The sequence below is a fragment of the Manacus vitellinus genome, unplaced genomic scaffold (assembly GCF_001715985.3).
Source record: "Manacus vitellinus isolate BGI_N305 unplaced genomic scaffold, ASM171598v3 scaffold_0_pilon, whole genome shotgun sequence".
NCBI classification, from domain to species: Eukaryota; Metazoa; Chordata; class Aves; order Passeriformes; family Pipridae; genus Manacus; species Manacus vitellinus.
In genome coordinates, this window is record NW_021938789.1 from 20,845,223 (window position 1) to 20,865,739 (window position 20,517).

General features: G+C 35.7%; 1 protein-coding gene across 10 annotated transcripts in view; it reads right to left on the bottom strand.

Moving 5' to 3' along the window:
- FRYL (FRY like transcription coactivator) overlaps window positions 1-20,517 on the bottom strand; it is a 134,052-nt gene that overhangs the window by 80,662 nt on the left and 32,873 nt on the right. For all 10 annotated transcript variants that reach the window (XM_018068951.2, XM_018068961.2, XM_018068944.2 and 7 more), the window contains exons 2-5: window positions 13,791-13,990; window positions 7,615-7,668; window positions 1,736-1,875; window positions 1,232-1,328 (exon numbers count right to left, since the gene is read on the bottom strand). In XM_018068951.2, coding sequence (XP_017924440.1) covers window positions 1,232-1,328; window positions 1,736-1,875; window positions 7,615-7,668; window positions 13,791-13,990 — 491 coding nt within the window. The remainder of the gene's footprint in view (window positions 1-1,231; window positions 1,329-1,735; window positions 1,876-7,614; window positions 7,669-13,790; window positions 13,991-20,517) is intronic.

Sequence of the window (20,517 nt, forward strand, 5' to 3'; positions counted from 1 at the left end):
CATTAAAGGTAGAACACACAAACCCTCCTTTAGATAACTTTTAATACTGAATTGACCAAACATTTCTCTTAAGTGGTGTATCTATGTTTAGTGGCCCACTGCAGATCCTTATCCTTACCAGAAATACCCTCATCAGAAAAATATCTTTCTTGTCTGGAGTACATGTATGAGAGATTCATCAAACATGTCTTGAAGACCAAACTTTTGCACCTTTCCTGACATCTGAATCACTGGCAACATGGTTCTACTCAACAGAAAAAGTAGTACCCGTTCAAAATACAGAAGCCACCCATACAACTCTGCAATCCTAAACAATCTATTCCATTTCCATTTTTCTTTTGTACTGATTGAAAATTTAGACAGGGAGAGAGCATGAACTAAAGATTTTCTGTAAAACACTAACACATAACAGTTTGATGGTTTTACTACTGTTCTCTGCATATCTGTGCATGCAGTATGGGAACATTATTTTGGATGATTAGTGGGTGTCTCAGAGAAGGACAGGCAGCTCTTTCATTTTAGTGTTTTCATTCTCCCCCTGTATCACAAACATACCATACACAACCACGTAAACACAAATCTCCTACAAATTATTTGCAAACTAAAACAGCCCTTGCTTTACTTAGTAGAGAAAGTCATTTAATTTTCGTGCACCTACACTTAAAAGACACAAACTACTTAAGTACCTCAAGTTTGCTCAATTCCACTCATGTTTCAAAACATTTCTTACATTAATGTTTTTCTCCACTCAAAGAACGGGAGAAAAATGTTGCTACTTGAAGCCAAACCCTATCCTCTTGTCCAAACACCCATGCAAATATTATATTAACAGAAATTGTAACATTATCTAACACACTATAAGGTCAAGCAAAATAACATGCCCTTTCTAATATTTTTGAAGTGACACTTTAATCTTGTCATTCAATGAGTGCCCACTGTATTTCAAAAACATTTAAGAAGACAAAAGGTACCGAACATAAACTTATTTTTTACAGTTTTTCTTTTTGCAGCACATGCAGTTTTCCAAGACACACGAACTGAGATAATGCAGACATGTAAAGAAAAGACAGGAGAAGTCAAAGGCTTTATGTAGCTGAGAGGATAATGACAGCCTTGCATATGCTCATCACAGATATGCTCTAGTTTTTAATATAAAAATTTAAAGGAGACAATAAAAATCAACATTAAAAGCAAAATATTAAAATTAATTTGCCAAAGCAAAAGAGCTTACCTGTTTTAGAACCTCTATTAAAACTAAACAAAAAATGAAATCTACAGCTAAGTCCCTCCTTTCAAGTAGATAATCTCTTTCACGTTGTTGCTCATCCCTAAAATAAGAAATCAAGAACACAGGTATCATACACAAGACTGAACACAAATGTTGCAGAGACAATTATTGCATTGCCTTTCATGTAATCATTGTTGCACATGGATATAAAATGGATAGCTGGAAAGGGACCTGTCAACAACCAAAACAATTTGAAAAGGGACAAAATAGCCTGGAATTACCAGTATCCAACTTCCTTCTGTATATCCAAACCAAAACCATTAAGTCACTTTATGCTTATCACCAGGCAAACTGAATACACTACCTCAAAGAAGTCTGTGCTCTTTCCACATGGATTTAGGTAATGACAGGTCCAAATGCAACATCCTTGTCACAGAAGTCCAAAGCACACATTTTTTTGAGAAAGCACACAAAAATCAAGCAGACTTTTGCAAGGAAAACTCTTACCCCTTTGATTTTGTGCTTGACCGAGGTCTGTATTCGTAAGATTCATCTTCTGTTCCATTCTGACGCCTGTACCAGTCAAACAAGGTGCGTAGTAAGGAGGGGAGACAGTGCTCTGCTACTGAGCTCATGGAGCTTATCAACTGAAAAAGAAGTAAAAAAAATACTTTAGCACAATAAAGCAATAAAAATCCTAGAGTTATAATCATTCTTTCAAATTTTTTTTTTAATGGAACTTCACAAAGTAGCAACTTTATGTTCATTTTCACCTGGGACAATTACTGTAAATATTACACACTAAGTCCATTATTATAATAAATATATGCAGACAGAGTGTTCCGAAGGTCACAGGGATTACAGAACAACAAATTTATACAGATAATCTGCATAAAACCATTGAGAAAACAGCAGAGGTTTTAGGATGTCCCTGAATGTTGCTGTACGTATCTCTGAAGCATATGTACCTCCACATTACAAAGGACAGACAAGACGTAATCCTCCTAAACTGAGGAGTATGTAACCTTCAAAAACCTGCTTTTTTAGTTATTATATAAACAAAAATGAGAGCCTTTTATATATTCTAAACTAATTTTAATTCATTTGACTGATGTAGATCTCAAGCTACATTTACTTTTGGCATAACTCCCCTATCTACTGCTTTCTTTCAGAAAACCCATACAAGTAGTAAACTTATGTATGAAACAAATGTGGCAACAGAAACCATTATGGAAGGAAGACTTCAAGGTGTTATGAAACCTAAATTCTCTAAACTTCCTTTAACTAACAACTTTAACAGCACTCCTAAGTGCCCAAGCTTGGAAAGGAGAAGAATGACTGAAGACAGCATAATGCCATTATAAACTCCCTTCTAGGTGGCAGCAGGGAGCAAGCCCATCCCCAAAATACAGGCTGGTAAAGGAGAGTTACCATTGCTCACTGACGCCATGTATTAATTACCTCTTGCATTTTTCAAATAAGAAGTTTCAACAGAATCCATCCTCTTACTATAATTTATCTATTACTCACTATTCCAGAAAACTAATATAAGATCAATGCCATTATTTCTTTGTCCTCACTTGAAATATCTTGGGTTTTCTCACTTGAGGAAGGGATGGGGACAGGTTAACCTGAGGGAAACCTCAGGAGAACCTCTTTCAACCTTCTGAATGCTTTACTCAGCTTGTTAACCAGTCAACTAGCTAAGTCACAAGAATTAAATAGCATTCTTGACTCTCTGAAAAATCCTTTAATTATATAAACAAATGGAGAAGTTTCCTCAAAATAAGTAAAATAATATTCTTATTCTGTAAACTCATAAAATTTTAAATTTGAGTATACAACACAAACTACATTTGTTCCAGATCTGAATACGAACCAGGTTTCATTAAGATTTTTTTACAAGAATGATTAGATTTCTTTTTTCCTCTTATTATTGTCTGCCAATAGGACACTAACTAGAAAAAGATTCACTGGAAAAACTAGGCATGCCTGTTGCAGAAGGGTCATGTACAATGAGCTAACTGCACAAAAAGACGCAGGCAGTTATTGCAGGCAACACAAAACTGTACAAAGCCTTTTTAACATAGGAAAAACCCAGAAGGTAGAAATATTCTGTAGGATTATTATAATGCCTCAGAACAAAGGCTAAATGTTAAGAATTCCTTCATTCTTATACTACTATATGTTGAAATCTTTATGACTGCTTTGCAAAGTGTGTTTTAATCCTGTTTCTTTTGCACCAACATCCGTAAAAAATAAATAATCAACCAATCAGCATACATCAGACTTCTAAAAGTGGACAGTAAAAACTACCTCAATATTACCACTTAAAAAATATTTTATGATCTGAAATAAATCAGTATATGGTGAAAATGAATGTGGCTAAATTATGAGAATTTTTTGATGTGGCAGGAGTCTGACAAACCTCCTTGGAAAAAAAACAATAGCAAAAATCTGTGAAGAAGGAGAAGAGCAAAGAAAACCAAATTTGAGACACTTGTGGGCTACTATTAAAACATTTACATTTTAGTAGGTGGAAATATCAGAAAAATAGAACTTAAATGACTCATTTGTACTGATCAAGCTTTGAAATATCTTCGCTGAGATTTCATGCGCAAGGGGCCTGCTGCTTGCATCAGCTTGGGATACTCAAAACATCTCCACTGACCTCACTCTAGCCAGTAGCAGCAATCACAAGTTAAAAGCATTAGTATATTTTAGGGGAAAAAATAGAAAACAATAGAACAAACCCTTCTCATGAGTTACTAAACTGAAGACATTAGACTCAGCACAAAATCATCAATGTAACTGGAATTCTTAAAATAAAAGCTAAACTTGATGAAGAGATCTATCACAACCACACCAATCCAAAATGTATTTTGCCTTCAGAATTTACTGTCAATTCCCACATCCCAAATAACCTAAACACTGGGTAACACATTAATTTCTCTTTCTCTAAAACTAATGGATTCTCTTTCCCTAAAAACAATTATATATCCCATACATTGCACAGAGCTATGTTCATATAGCAGCTACACACACAACAGGACAGGAATACATAAAGTGAACACTTAAGTTACCCTGTGCTGTCAATGTAAAATGACTCCACAAAGCAATTCTAACTCCCTTGCCCTCCTTCTGAACTGATAGGTTTATTAGCAGAATAAAAAGAAGCAAGCTGCATTTTAAGCTTTACTAAACTTGGGTTTTGCTGCAAGTTTACAGAGTTTATTAATATTACTACCATTCACAGATGTTCCAGTACTTAGACAATTTACCTTGTCTTCCACAGAAACAAGCTGTATCACAGGCACCGAAAAACGTGATTGGTAAAGTTCTAAACCCAGAAAGTACTAGCATTATAATACATTTACCTCTTGAAAAGTCAGTTTTATATAACAATTACTTATTTCCTGACAAGTTTTGCATCCTTAACATTCTAATGAAGACACTGGAATTATCAGGAAGATGACATCTTTGCTCATATTATATAGCTGCTAAGCAGAACATAAGCTATTTTTTATTTAAAATAATTACCATACTGCTTGGATACTAAATTCAGGATCATCATATAAAAACAAATAAGAATCTCTTATATAAAACATACTTTATTTCTTATATATTTCTATATTATGCCTACGTTGAAATCAGCAATCCAGACAAAGAGCTCCTGCAATACCCAAGAGGACAGGGCTGCACTAGTCATCATGACATATATTTCAATTCCTCAGAATTAAACAGCAAATCCTGCTCCAGTCTTAAAAGGCCACAACACATTGCTAATTGCTGCACATAACACACCCAGCAGCACAGTGAGAGGTAAAAGGAGAAAGATGAAAAATTACAGTAAGATGCTAGTGCCCAAATGTTATGGCCAAAATCCTGATCCTGAAAACATTGCTCAAGTTGTGCCTAATCACGATCAAGTCTGAACCTCAGACACATCTGCTTTCAGTTACTGAGACAGCCAAGATAGGCTTCTGTGTGATCATAAAGTTTTAATGTCTTAGGACAAGAGTAGGAAATTGCCAAGTCTGATTCCTACAACAAACAAAAAAAGAAAAATACAGGCTATTTCAGTTTCAAGCTGTACAAGCAAAAATATTTTAAGAACTGCAATATATGCTCTATCAAAAAATTCCTGTCCGGTAGCTTCTTGATGTGCTAGGAATGATAAAGGGAAAGTGCTGGTACTAAAATGAAAATTTTTAACAGTTCACAAGTGAAGCAATATACAAATTTCCTTCTCATTTTCCAAAATTTCATTTTAGCTAAATACAAATTTTTGTTCCAAATAAGACCTCAAACAACAAATAGAAGAACTGTAATGTTTGAAAATTAAATACTACTGATTATGTACACTTGGTTTTGATTGCAGCCCTTTTGGTCTGGTTCTGTTTCAAAAATTACTTATAATCCCATTAAAAAGCTATTTTACTTTTCCATTGTAGGAACAGGTAACACGTCTTCCTCCTCCATCCCTCTTCTCCTTGCTTACTGAGCTGCGAGAACAAGTGTTAATTAGATACCTCCTAGTCCCTGAGTCCCTCTTGTGTTCCAATCATGTTCTCTTTATTCACAAAGTACAACAATTACTAGCTCAGAGACTGTATCAGTAAGCCACTTTTTGGATCTGAATTCCTAGCTCCAGGAAAACCTCTGGGTGAACAAGGTTGGCCCAGCAACAGCTCTAGCTTCTCTGCTGGATGCTGTGGCCATGCACTCTCGATCCTCCTCACTCCCACACTTTGCCAATCTCTTTTTTAATCTGTAATCTTCTGCACTGCTGGAGAATTGTTCTTAATAAAGGTTTCATACATCAAGCAATGAAGAGAGAAGCAATCTTAATTCCTTTTGCCAAACAATGTTCAAAATTCCCTATCAAAATTCACAATCCTTGTCATCATAAGGCAGTCATTCAGCTCTAACTCTTTAAAGCACTTATTCAGTAGCATTAAAATTCAGATCTCAATGAATCCAAAGTAGATTACAAATACAAAAGAACAAAAAAAGAACTCATACACATACACACACACATATAGAGAGACACAACTAACACAAATTTTTTTAAAGTACTGTATTTTCAGGAAAACTAGTTTATTTCTATATTACAAGATTTTAAAATTCACATGCTTTATTTTTTTACTTCTCTTCATTCAGCCTATTTTTAGAACCTCTATGTAGTTTAATACATGACTACTAGTGATTTATAAAAAACAACCTTAACTGAGGAAAAACATGGCAGTAGGAAGGGGGAGCCAGAGTTAGTAGAAAAATTAGAAACAGTACTCATTTACATATTTCCTTAGATAATTCCTATCATTCATATTATTTAGCTTTTGGTCATCTTTAAAACAACTACAACATACTGCAGCTAACAAAGAACTTAGAGCCTTCCCCATTACCCATTTCCCTTGCTTATGAGTAAACATTCATCTCAGAAATAAAGGCAGCAGGTTAGGTTAGAAGATATTAAAAGACTATGTGAGGCTTGTGGTGGTGGATTTATTTTTGTTTTTCTTTAAAAAGAAAATTATACATCAACTATTACATATTACTATTAGATTCTCTTTTGGGAGAAGGGAAAAAGGTGCATGGATGGTTGTTCATTGAAAAGTAAAGGCAGGTCCACAGATTTCACTGTGATGTCTAATACTTATACCCAACTAGTAATGGAAAGCAGGAAACAAAAATTCAGTTACAGAAGATATGGACAGAACATTAAACTTCATACAGCAGATGTTATTCAGGAACAGTTAAGAACAGGAACAGGCAATTAATGAAGCTTCATGTGAATGATGCCTCTCCACTGCAAGGAAGTACTTATGGGACAAAATCATGCCCATACTACTGAAGAATTAGAAATAGAGAGAATAAACAATAAAATGAGTGAACAGTCATTCCAGGTACAGTTCCCTTATAGTAAGTGAAATAGAATTGCCTCACAGTGTGTTTATATTTGCAGTAAAGGACAAAGTAACATTTTGAATCTAACTTATGCCTTCTGCCACAGAATCAAAAAGTCTTCAGTAAAAACCATGTTGCCAAAATTAAATTAACAGTATTTGTTTATAAAAACAGAACCCCAAAGTCTGAAAAAATAAGTGATAATAGAAATAAGTTAAAATGTTTTGTCCCCTACCACATTTCAGCATCTTTCCTCCACCAGCTTTCACTGCCACCTTCAATTAATTATTCTAGCAGTTTCTTTCTTACTGTTATATTCTACAATGGAAAATAAAGTCTAACATTCAAGGTCTAAATCTTCTGACACAGATTCAGACGTAGATGTTCCAAGTTATGACAACAGTGGAATCACTATCCTGCAAAAACAGAGCCCACATTAATCCAATAAAAGTTGTCTTCAATTACATGCCTCCTACCTGATCAAACTGAAGATCTTCACCTCTTTGAAGAGATCTGGACAAGAGCTTTTCCTGTTAAAAGAAAAACAAACATAATTTTCACAATGCAATTGACTGCTACAAAAGCTAGATTCCTTCTTTCTCAGTTATATTACAGAAAAAAGAAATAACTTCTAATGTAAATGTTTGCAGTATTTTTCAGCTAGAACCATTTCAGAAGATGTGAGGTGTACTCACAAAAACTAATTTGGTGGCTAAACAGTAATAACATTAGACTGACAAACAGAAGATGTCAAAGGCCTCTCCCAAACAACAGGGCCTACAGCAGTGTGCTCAACAGGGGTAGCTGGTGGTGGGTGCCATGTGTAACTCAGAAGGAAAGCCATCGCCATCTGAATTAACAAGCGTATTTATGTTCATATAAGGCAGCTCTTCTAAGTTACAATAATAAATTTTAAAATGTCTTCACAAAAGGCAGAGATAATTGTTCAGTGCATTTCTAATCTACTCTTTCCTTGAACTGCAATGAAAAATAAGTAGAAAACCTAGTACGAGAAAAAGGGAATGTTAATTATCACTTGCTTTACATCTGAAGTAAGTTTGTAAGGTACAGAAAAGTACTAGAATTTAATTATTACAATACTTATTGTTACCAGTATCATAAGACATACTGCTCTGCTAAAAGCAAAGTTAAATTATATTCTTGGCAAAATAATTTAGTGAGGATTAAAGCATTAAGGAAACAAAATACTCATGAAGTGTAATAGTAAACAGCAATTCTTACTAGTCACAGCGTAGAGTACCAAATTATACACTTAAAAGAAATTCAAGTTCTATACCTTGCTAGGGTAATATGGAAAGTAAAAAAAAAACCACACCAAAAAAAAAAGAGAAAATAAGAAGGAGGAAGAAAAGAAGAAAAAAACAGAAGGAGAAAATAAAAGGAAAAAAGGGAAGAAAAGGGAAACAAAAAAGAACACTGAGTCCCACACACAGGCTCTGAGGGTCAATGATTTACAGTAAGCCAAGAGCAGCAGTAATGGCTTTAAGGGAACATGGAACACTACAAAGCAGTAAGATATAGAAAGATCTGATGAGCATTTCTTGCTATCATAACAAATTTTTCCCTACTCTTCACTTTATAATAGTATAAATAAGTCCAAAATGTTATCTTTGACAAGGAAAGTAGAAAAAGTACTCAGGGTAAGGAGTTAATAGCTCGCATGAGATTGCAGTAAAGCAAACAAAGAAGTTTTACGGAGCAAGGTGAGTCCAGTAGCAAGCTGGAAAAGCTGTTAGCTTGCCTGCTCTAGAATGTAAAAGGAGGCATCAGCAACACTGACAGCCAGTACTGCTCTCAACAGTTTGTGTCTGGGTTAGCACAAAGTAACTCAGTAGTTTAGTATGAGACAACACTCATGCTGTCAGGTTGTTGACAAAAACTTGGAAAGCTAACACTGCTTGGTGACAAGCACTTGCAAGGCTGCAAGAAACAGACTATATCTCAAACAGATAAAAATTCATACTGCATGCACTAGATCCAAGATTCCAAATGGCAGCTTATTTTTTATTGTCCTAATTGTAATCTTGAAAATACGACACAATTTCTGACATTTTCTGCTATGAATGCAGCTGCATTTGGTGCTCAAAAAGACACAATATCTGGCAAGTATTACAGCCTCTGAAAACTTGAATTCAACACTGCCCAGGTAAAAAGCATCTGCCTACTCTGAAAGTACAATTTGAAATAGTATAGATACCAATTCACAGGCCAACTTCACTTCCTATAATCCAAAGAAAGCCACTTAATTATCTAGGAAAACACTACCATTTATGTACACTTCCAGTATGCCCAAATAAATATCTTGAGAAGAAGGTGGTTTCAGGAAAATGCATTTAATATTCTGAAATAGCTCTATTTGTTGATCGACTGATTTATTAGTCAATGTTCCTTCACTGTGTATTCAAAAGCAAGGGGGGAAAGGTTTCATTTTCTTCTTTCAAATTCATATTATTTTACACGTAAAGTCTGTTCTAAATACTGTTATGAGAATTGACATTTTGAAGCTGATACTAAAAGCTCCAGAAACCGCTCGCAAAGTAGAATTCTCTTCTAACTAGCACTCCTCCTTCCCTTTTTTAATAAGGAAATGCCTACTGCAGGTGAATTCATGTTATCTGTACTATGCTTTTAGATAAACTGCACAAATAATTGTTATCTACAAAGCAGAAACACAAGAAACGTTCCACTCTAGACAAACACTGTATCATTGCTAAATAAGCTGAAGGAGAATAACTAGAAAACTATTTCCTGAGAAGACGGATAAGTGATTTTCCTGTAAAAAGATGGGAAAAGTCAGGTTTCTTAAGTCTTCTTAGGATATGATGCCTCAACATAACATATTTCCAACATAATACTACAAAACTATAGTACAGGTGAATAAACTGTGCGTTTATTATACCCATTGTATGTGTCTAAACCCAAACATTACTAAGGAAAAGAATATCAAATCAAAGAAGTGAAATAATAACCTGTAAGTCTTTAGACAAAGAAGTTGAAAACCATGTCAATGGATAGCAAATTATTTTTAAGATAGTTCTGGAAGTTTAGCTTCCCTCACATAATCTACAATAATTGAGGTACTTCTGTACGTGAATTGTTGATATATTTTTAAGAGTTTCAGTATCAGAAAGAATGAAGACCTTACAAGTTCATAACCCTCCCTATTATGTTTCCTCAGCACTAAGGATCTTAACTGTTAAAAGGTAAACATCACTGTAGTTAATGTAACACTGACCAAACAAAGCTGACATAACCAAACAATACTCTTGAACCCAGTCACAGGTTTATCAAGCCCTTTGAATTATTTGTATGGCTTTAAAATTTATTTTCTTATAATATCTTCTTTTACCTCTGCTTTGTCATGGCCCCAGTCATCTCACATGATTTACAAAAATCTATCCAACAGCATAACATAGAGGTTTGGAAACTTTAACTGAATTAATAATTTAACATTTATTTTCCTGGCTTCCTGAAGTTCAGCGAGAGATGAAAACAATGGGTCTACATTTATCTTTTACAAGTGAAATGAAAAAAACCCAACACTACTCCATTAGCCAAAGGGCAGTTTGCATCCATTGTGTACAGGAGAAATGTCAACATAAGGCAGGCAGCAGAGATCAGGATGTAGACAAACGTGTGTGTGCTGTGCAAACAACTGCACCCATGGAAAAAGGTACCACCTGTTGGCCCCTCTCCAGTATTCCCTGGCACCCATCCTCTGGTGGTTGGCACACCTCAGCAGGGTGGCTCGGGTGTACACAGCAAACTAGTGTACTTCTTTTGTCCTCTCAGCTGCAAGAAAGAAACCAGACAAGGGATGCTGCCTTGCCTCTTGCAGCTCACAGGCTGGGCAGCACCTGCATCCTTGCCCCAGTGGCAGTGCAGAGCACAAGAAGCACCGTGCTGAAGAGATGTGGTGTGCTGAACTGTACTTCAGACAAGCTTTTGAAAGCACCTAGAGAAGATCTGAAAAAGCGTATAGTGCTAGTCAGGGTTTTCATGATGGAATAAGATCGCCTGTATTTGCTACAGCTTTAAATACTCTTGCTAGTTTTGACTTAAACATGAGACAACTACAATTTGGTAAGTTAGCAGCTTACTAAACTAACTTGGCACCATGTTAAACTCTCTGCTTAAATTCTAATCATCCACATTGGCATGCACTTGACAAAATACAAAATAATGGAGTTTATCGCTAATCTTTTTCACTGGTATAGTTTATGTCACATTTGGGGAAGGCTGGTATCATTTCTCAGTGTCATCCTTGTCAGCTGAGAAAAGAGTATTTTTTAAGCAACAATACACTGCATTTGAGCCCTTTTTCCTTTAAAACTATATACTACTGCAAAGGATTTAGAATAATTGATTTTTTTAAACAAAGTCGGTTTATTTCATTTATTCACTAAAAGGATGATCTTCCTTCCTGTCATTACACTTACTACTTTAATCATTTATTTTAAGCATTTGCTGATAAGCTTTTTCTGTAACTTTGGAAACTCTTCAGGTATTACAATTTTGCAAGCAAAGAACTTTTAATTAAATTAGTAAAAGGAAAGTATGTAAGTAAATTTACAGCCAGAGAAACCGCTCAGTTACTTTTAAAAATCACAAGTCAGTTACTTCTAAATGAAACCCATACATCTAGCCAAAATTATACCATCCCCCCACACCCAGGTGCTGTGTTGATCTGCAGTTACTTTTTTATTTATTTATTTTTTAATTAATTTTTGGTCATCCACTGGCATGTTCATCTTGAAGTTTTAAAAATGTCTAGCTCCTAACTTTAATTGGCCTGGCTTCAAATTCTCTCTAACAGCTTCATCCAACAGCCTAGCTTAATCTAGCACATTAAAGATTTATGTAACACTATATATATATTCCAGATTTTTGTTTGTAGCCAAGTCATTCCACAAAATCAAATAACGCTAAAATGATAAAGGGCTTTCCTCTCTTCCATTAAGGTCTTTTTTCCAATCACAGTCAGTGCCTTTCCAGTGCCCCTTCACTCTTTTATCTTTTTTTTTTAAAATTTCATACACTAGAACTGAATATTCAATACTTTAATACAGAAATAAACCTTTTTTAGTACTTTTAGTATTTCCTTTCAGTGAGACACTTAAGGATTTCCTTCTACCTCTTTATGTTACATAGGCTCAGACTGTTTCACTTTTCCGCAGCTTTTGGTACCTCTTTTAATTTTCTCATTTTCTATATCGTCCTTCCTTTCCACCAATATAAAATAAGGAAAGCTGGTTATACATATAAATTACATTTGATTCCATTAAAATACATTTTGTTTAAAGGAATTCGGCTTAGCAAATGAACGCTGACAGAATTGTTTAAAACCTTCAGAAATGACTACTCTAGCCATATCATTTTCTTATTTTAACCCAAAGAATTTTATACATACTGTATACACACAAAATATTAATTTCAGAATCTTATTAGTAAAAGATTCTGACTAAGGTAGACTTCATGTAATCACCATAAAACCTCAGCAGACAACAGAGCTGGGAATCACTCTTTGAAAAGCGCATTATTTCATTAGTTTCATGGGGTTTCTAATTTCTAATCTGCCTGGTTGTGTCGATTTTGTATGATTAACAGATTTAAAAACATTTGTTTAATTAACAGTCAACAGTGTGGCAAGGAGACACAGCCTGGGATCGTTGTCAGAGGATTTATTTAATGTGGTCTAGGCGCAAGTGAACTCTAGGGCTATTATACTTACCTTGCTACCAGTATTCCACTTAGAAGATTTAACGCCAAACTATCTGTGTCTACAGAAAAAGCCCTCTTCAGCTTATCTCAGTTACAGACAGTCTGTGTCACTCTGGCCAAGCACCACCCTGCCAGTATGTTTAGCAGATGAATGGAAAAGGAGCTGAGGCAGCAGCATCTGGCACACAGATGGAGAGTGGAGCTACCGGCCTCTCCTGCCACAGCATCACCTCCCCCACAGCTCACCTCTCATTTCTTAGCCAGGTACTACTTCTGTGCCTCTTTTGCTACAAAGTTTCTGTGCTTTCTCAGGAAACCCTCCCGAATACATGACTCCTCTGGATGTCTCTAAGCAAAGAGACAAGCTATGTTTAAGTTGTAGGCTTGCCTGGTGCACAAAAACGTATGTATACTGAATAACTAAGTAGGTGCATATAAAGAAATGTTTCATTTCCTTCAGCTTTTGATCTACTAATGGCTGTAGTTGAAGATAATTCTATCAGTGACCCCACAAAACATGTTTAGCCCCATTTTTGTGTTCTTTTGGACCGCTTCTTAATAACATTTTTTCCTGAAGTTTCAAAACTGGGGCTCAAGTGCTCACATGCACTTCTGCACAGGAACACTTCAGAAAGCAGGAGTTCCAAATAGAAGCCTTCTGCAAGCTACAGTGTCTCACCTACTCAACAGATTTCCAAGTTGGAAAAAAAAAAAAAAAGTTGGGTTTGTTGTGGGTTTTTTTCCCTCAGAGATTTCCAAATTAAAAGAGGTCCATTTATTTCAAGATCATGTAGTCTGGATGACCAACAGAATTTTGCATTTTTGCCTTATCTGCAATATATTCTGACTACTTTGGAAAACAAACCAAATGCAGGACAATTTCAAGGGATACTATGAAAAAAGGACTCACCAAAGGTTCAGCCATTACAAGTTCAATTTTCTTTTCAGCTTGAACAGCAAATTCAGCAAAGAGGCTTTTGATGACATATTCGCCAGGTTTGACATCTGGATCAATAGTAATGTTAGACATGATGATGCCTCTCTTCTCCCAGGTGGAAACAGCACTTGGAGAAACTCTACGTTTATTTACTCTGCTGGGTGGCGCGGAGGCTACAGAAAAAAAAAACAAACAAGAAAAACACCAAGCTATAAAGCAGAGCTTTTAAACACAATGCTGTTACTTTCCTGTTCATCACAGACACATTTTCACACAGTAAATTCTCTAAACCAGAAGAAGGAAATAACTAGCTGTAACATACAACAAGAATTTTTTTTGTTTGTTTTAATTATGTGGGAATTTCTACTCGAGTTGCATGAGGGTTTACAATGTAGTTCATTTCTGTTACTGATAAAATGCTCTATGATGACCATGATAAAGATTAGAGCTTTCAACATATGACTAAAAATTAAAAGGTTCAATGCAAAGGGTTACATGGAATAAAGGGTTACAATATAGGGTCCCCCTATATTGTGAGAGGCATATGTTTGATTCCATTTTTATAGATCACACATGAAGTTCAAGTTTCTACTTGGTGTTCAAATATCTTCAAGAGAAATATTTCCTTGGCAGTTTATGTCAGTAAGCTGATTTTCCCAACAAGAATGCAAACCCTTTCTAGACATGTCATGCTAACTAATCTTCTTACACTCTCTAGTCATAAAAGTTTAAAGACTTGTTCCCTATAAGAAATATTAATTAATCAGTATAAATAATTCCAAATACATTAGTCTCATTTGCTAAGAATTAATGCTTTCACCTTTATACTGAAATTGTCATATATGAAATTTACATAGTTATCCACCTTTAATTTTATTTTTCTTCTTAAGTACTCATTTATCATCAAAGCTGCCAGCAATGTTAATTGTAGCACTGAAAATCATGTTTCAGAACACACAACACATAACAATGAGAGTAAATAATTGCAATTCTTGTCTTGTACACTGTAAGTCAAAATAACTGTTGACATCTCTTAAAGATGATCCTGATGTACCCAAAGAGGTCTGATATTTCTCTAGCATATTCCATGACAGCAGAGGTTATTTTTTACCTGATACTAGGAATTGATATTAACAATTCTTATCTACTGATATTAAGATTTTATTTTCCTAAGACAGTCATAGTCTGAGCCTGGTTTCAGTCTATTTTATTGTATTACATCTCACAATTTGCTCAGGTAAGTTTTTTTCAGGCTTTTTGCAGGTAAAGTGTGAGGAGATGCACTTGGTCTATTTTGCTTAACTTGCCAATTTTTTTACATGTTCCCAATTTTTACATGTGCAAACCCTATTAGCTAAATATTATCCACAACTTTTAAACATTTTTTTTCAGTGTTCAATTTATTTATATTTATGAAAATACTGGTTGCCATGGAGACCAAACCTTTGGTATTTCACATCTGCTCAAGTTTGAGTCTCTGCCATTTATCATTTCTTCTCTCAATTCAGAAATATATCTTATGTAACATATTGCAACTTCCTCAACTTCCATTGAAATGTATCATTTATCAAATGCATTAGTGAAGTGAGCAATTCTGCAGGAGTGAAAACTGAACCTCCCCCGCCAGCTACCTTCTCTTCTAATCAAAAAGGAAGGTTACCTTGCATAATGTTGGGAGTACTACATATGTCCTGGTTTTTTCTCTATGTTAATGTACAAACTTGCTGTTTCCTTGGAGGAATGTATAGTTTTTCCTGTACATAAACTGCAGTATGCCTTCTTCGAGGCTGGAAGGACTTGCCAAGGTGACACAACTGAGTCCCCAGGATCTGGGGGTAACACCAGAACAACACACAAACACCGCACATGCCATAAAACATTTCTGAACATCCTCAAACACTTCAGTCTAGCACTCTGATCTCATTAACAGAGATCCTAAAAGACACAGAAAAGCATGTCCCACATAGCCCAGGCAACAAGACATCATAGACACTGCTATGACTAGATCCCCACAGTGGAAGTTCACTAGATGGAAGTACACAAAGCATTAAGAAACAGAACAAAGTACATGCTGCAAAAGAAAAATGACAACTCAAAACATCTAATTTCAAAGAAAATTCTTTCTCATCCCACATCTGATGATTGGCTCATCCCTCAGTACAGAAGCATAAATGTGTCAGGCATTTTAAAAATATTTCACTTCTTTACAATGTCTACATTCTCCAGCAACTGTACTCTTGTCATCCTTAAGACCCAATTCTTCTAAAGGCAGCCCAGGAAACAAGGGAGATGCGTTGTGTGTCAAGAACGAGAGCACAGAGGTTTGAGAAGAGGTGAAAAGAAGGAATATATCCTTCCCTGCCATAGCAGGTAAGAAACAGAAATATCAGCTATGAGATAGCCAAAACAGAAAAATGCTTCAACATAGAGATTTTGAACAACTCTCCTTTCATCTCCATCTGTAGATAAACAAAATAAAAATTTGAGTAGTTAATGACCCATAACAGATATCACACATTTCTAAACAGGCAGTTGCTTCTATCCTAAATATGAGAGTTTGTAAGAAAGCTTTAGTTTTTTTCTGATCAACAGACAAATTGGATTCTCTTATTTTAAATCACAAATTGAAGCAAACAGACTGGAAAGACATGAGAGGGTTTAAATCTCCTTTTTAACATCATTAGCTATGTCTGATCAGAAGAAACTTAGCAAAGCAGCTGCTCCAGCTCATTCTAGACTTACCTACTGGAGTATGCCATAATCCTCCCATTATCCAGATGGAAGGGAATATGCCAGAGTTCCAATTCATTCCCACTCCTGAAGAGTGAGAAGCTGATACTCACCAGTTGTTTTCACTCTATAGAGAAACTAAGAAAGACTATTGTGCTCCTTAATTTAAAACTATATTTAGATTTACTTTAAGTCTTAGTAGTGTGTTTACACAATACACTTCTATCTTCAGTTTTCAAAATATCACCTTCAAAAAGTCGCTGTCATTTAAGAATCAAGAAAACATTGACAGTCAATTATCTTTGAAATACTATCTTTACTTCATGTTAGTAAATTAATCTTCAGTAAGGGACCATCTTAGTGTGTTAACTTTCAAAACTATAAAACAGTTTCTCTCACTAAGGATGAAACCCCAAGGTTGTCTACACTGATCTAAACCCAGGCAAATCCTCTCCCCAGGCTCATGGGACATCATAAGGAATGGGTAAACTGGACAAAAATCTAATGTTGGCAAGAAAAAAAGAAGCAACTAGACTACAACCCAACTAGCTCCCATAAGTGCTGCAGAAATTTCAGTGCAAGGCAGAGTGCGTGACCATGAAGCCAAAGAAATGTGGTGACAGGACAGCCTTAGATCCACCAGCAATGCCACGGACCCCACTCCTCAGCTACAGTTTCACACAGCCCCCTTCAGATGGCATAAGCTGCAGTTCTGTTGAGGGATGCAATCCCTCCCAACCACCTCACTCCCTGTACCACCCTCCTCCTGTGCAAGCAAACACAAGTGTGCAGCTGTGCAATGAACTGAACTGGAAAAGCAGCATGAGTGTTAATTATTGTCCCCACATTAATTTGACACCATCAGTTGTACAATGCACATACCACACATACATGTGAGCCAGCACAAAGAGGAGAGTTAATATAGGAACAAGAACTGCCTTCTTACTCTTCCAGCAGCAAAACAGAGTCAAAGCTATCCTACAGTCATATGTGTTCCTAATCTAAGTGTTCACATGCAGAAACTCTTCAGGTAGTAATAAACCTATCCTCATAAAAAAACAAGGGAAAGCTGTCAAACTGAAGCAATTATGAACACTGCCACAAGAGTATTACAAATATCTTAGTTTTGCTAAAACGCCAGAGTATGCAAAAGGCAGAAAAAATTACTAGAATGTACTTCCATCCATGAACTTGCTGAGGACTCTAATTCATGAGAGCAATAATGGTTCACATTAATGACCCTTGCCTTGCATATGCCAATGTTCATGGTTTTATCTGCTTTGTAAAACTACTAAGTTAGTTAAGCACACACAGAAAACAAACATGCAGGAGGGAAAACAGGAGGGAGCCTGACAGTGTTTAATATGAAGATATATAACAGTTCCTAAGAGAAAAGTCAAAATCTATAATTGGATTTCTTAACTAGGTCAAACAACAATATTATTTAGTATAATTATGTTCAGTGGGATTCATTTACTCATGAAGCTGCAATCAATAACATTGTAGGAAGGGTCTATGTGGATTTTAAATATGTTTAATGGGAAAAAAAAATCTCATTACAGGACAGGATTAAGTAATTTCTGCTACTCTTTGCCATCACAGTATAAGCCATTCTTTACTCTTAGCTGCCACCGAAAATGTTTCAAACATTGTTTTGAATCTTCAAAACATGGACTATTCTACAGAACTTCAGATGAAATCTGGAACCAGAAACCATACCACTTGCAACACTTCAAAACTAAAAAACTATTTTCATAAATCACTTGAAAACAGTGAACATTATTCACTTGAAACAATATCCTGTTTGTTTGCTCTGATGTGAGCTACTGCTACGTGGGAAATCTGGGAGCAAGTGCAGTAAGGAAATCTTTGTTAAACAGTATTGTTTGGTTGCTAAGGCCACACCAAATTGTTTGGATAGTTGCAAGGAACAGTAAAACAATACAAAGGATAATTAGACAGACAACACACTCCTAGGTCAAAGGCAACACGCCCTGATGTATGCTAAATGAGAAACAAAGTTGTTTCATGTTAAACACAAGTGTCCAGAACCAGGAAAGGTTATTTGACACCAAATCTGGTATTAAATAATACTATTTTTATCAGCCTGCTTCTCTCTGCATAGCCCAAATGCACCAAGTATTTGAGGATATAAGTAGCGCCCTATTTACCAATGAGACTATTCAGGATTCAAATACGCCAAGTGGGCATCGAAAGCCAACAAACACACCCCAGCCTCTGCCAGTTGATGAGTCCATTTTACTTCATAGCTAATACAAAACAATGAGTTTTAGCTTTCATACGTATTTTTGGGTACTACTTTACACTCAGCTGAGTGTTGGCACTTCATATGTTCTTTAAATAGTATTTTCTAAGTTAGTCTTGTTTTTTGCTTTAACTGAAATTTGCTTTCAGTTGCTGCTGCTTCTCAGGAAGTTGAAATGGTCAGACAAGCAAAACTTCTATCACCTCTTTAAAGATATCTGAAAATCCATCTAGAATTATTTTATGCATTTTTAAAATAAAGTATCCAACTATAAAATAAGCATACTCAACACACTTTTGAGGGGCCTCCATAATTTTCATCAAGCAGATTATATTCTTGGTTGCTATTTTTAATTCATTGCTAAAGCAGTAGATAATTTTAGACAGCTCACCTTTAACAATTAAGTTTTTTACTATTATTTTTGCAGCATGTGTACTTTCACAGGTACTCTATATTTCCTGTGATACTTGTTGCAGATTAAGGCTTGAATGTCCAACTGACAATAAGAAAATTTCCAAAGACTAAAAATATTATGTGTGGTTACTTAAAGGATTTTTAATTAATCTCCTTGTCTTCTACTCTGATAACATCTAGAACATGTTATCCTGCCTCACAGAAGTGATATTAATATACATGGAAACGTATCTGTAGTGATTGTTAGTGTTTCATAACAAATCTTTAGTTATTTTACCAAAGGAATCATTTTTTCCTAATAAAGATGTCAATGTTCAAAAGAGACAGCAACCTATCCAGAATCATCCCAACAAATTATGAGCAGAACCCAAATGTTAAATCTAGGTTTCCTGTGTCCCAGACCAGCCATCTGTTTTCTAGAACAGACAACTTCTTCAGAAACTTTATCAGTATTTCACAATTCTAAAATTCCTGTTGATCATCAGTTTTCTATGTTTCCAAAGTCCTCTTACTTCTACCAATGAAAAAAATCTTATGACTTGAATGATCAAGAAATGGTGAACAGCTTTATGAGCACAGTGAAGTTCAACATATACTGCTCTAACAACTGGTGCACATTCCAGATCTCAGCCTCCAACCTACAGACAAATATAAAAAAAGAGCCATTCTGACTAATATTTCTTGGATTTGCTTTCGGAGTGTTGATGGGAGGATGCAGTTGCTATCCTTGATCCAGGTAGTTTACCTGGGTTGCTGAAGCATGGTGACAGCACATCAGACCAGCCAGGTCTACTTTACTGGGTATTGTCCAAAGTATGTAACACTACCAATCACTGCATGAAGCCTGTCCATAAGCTGGATTCATCTCTGCCCTACCAGCTCCAGCTGTACTGAATCCCTGCTGACCTCATGCTCAGCCAGCACCACAGCACACGTGGCTCTCGCTGGTTTCTTGGTTCACCAGCATCACACAAGTGCTGGAGTCACCAGTCATTGCAGAGGTGGTGGATCCTTCTGCATTACACTGCATTTATCCAGACTTTCCCCTTTACTTCATTAACACTCATTTACCAGCAAGATGTTACTAACCTTAAACTGTACTAAGAGATTACAATAAAAGAGAAGACATTGCAAACCTGTAAAACATATACTCATTTTAAGCACATCTGATTATATACAAATGCTATTCTGATTTTTTTCAGTCATATAAATTACTCTCAATAATGTGCTTAGATGGACCAAGACAATGAGTTTCTGCTCAAGACCATTTTTTGAGGCATTCTTAGAAGG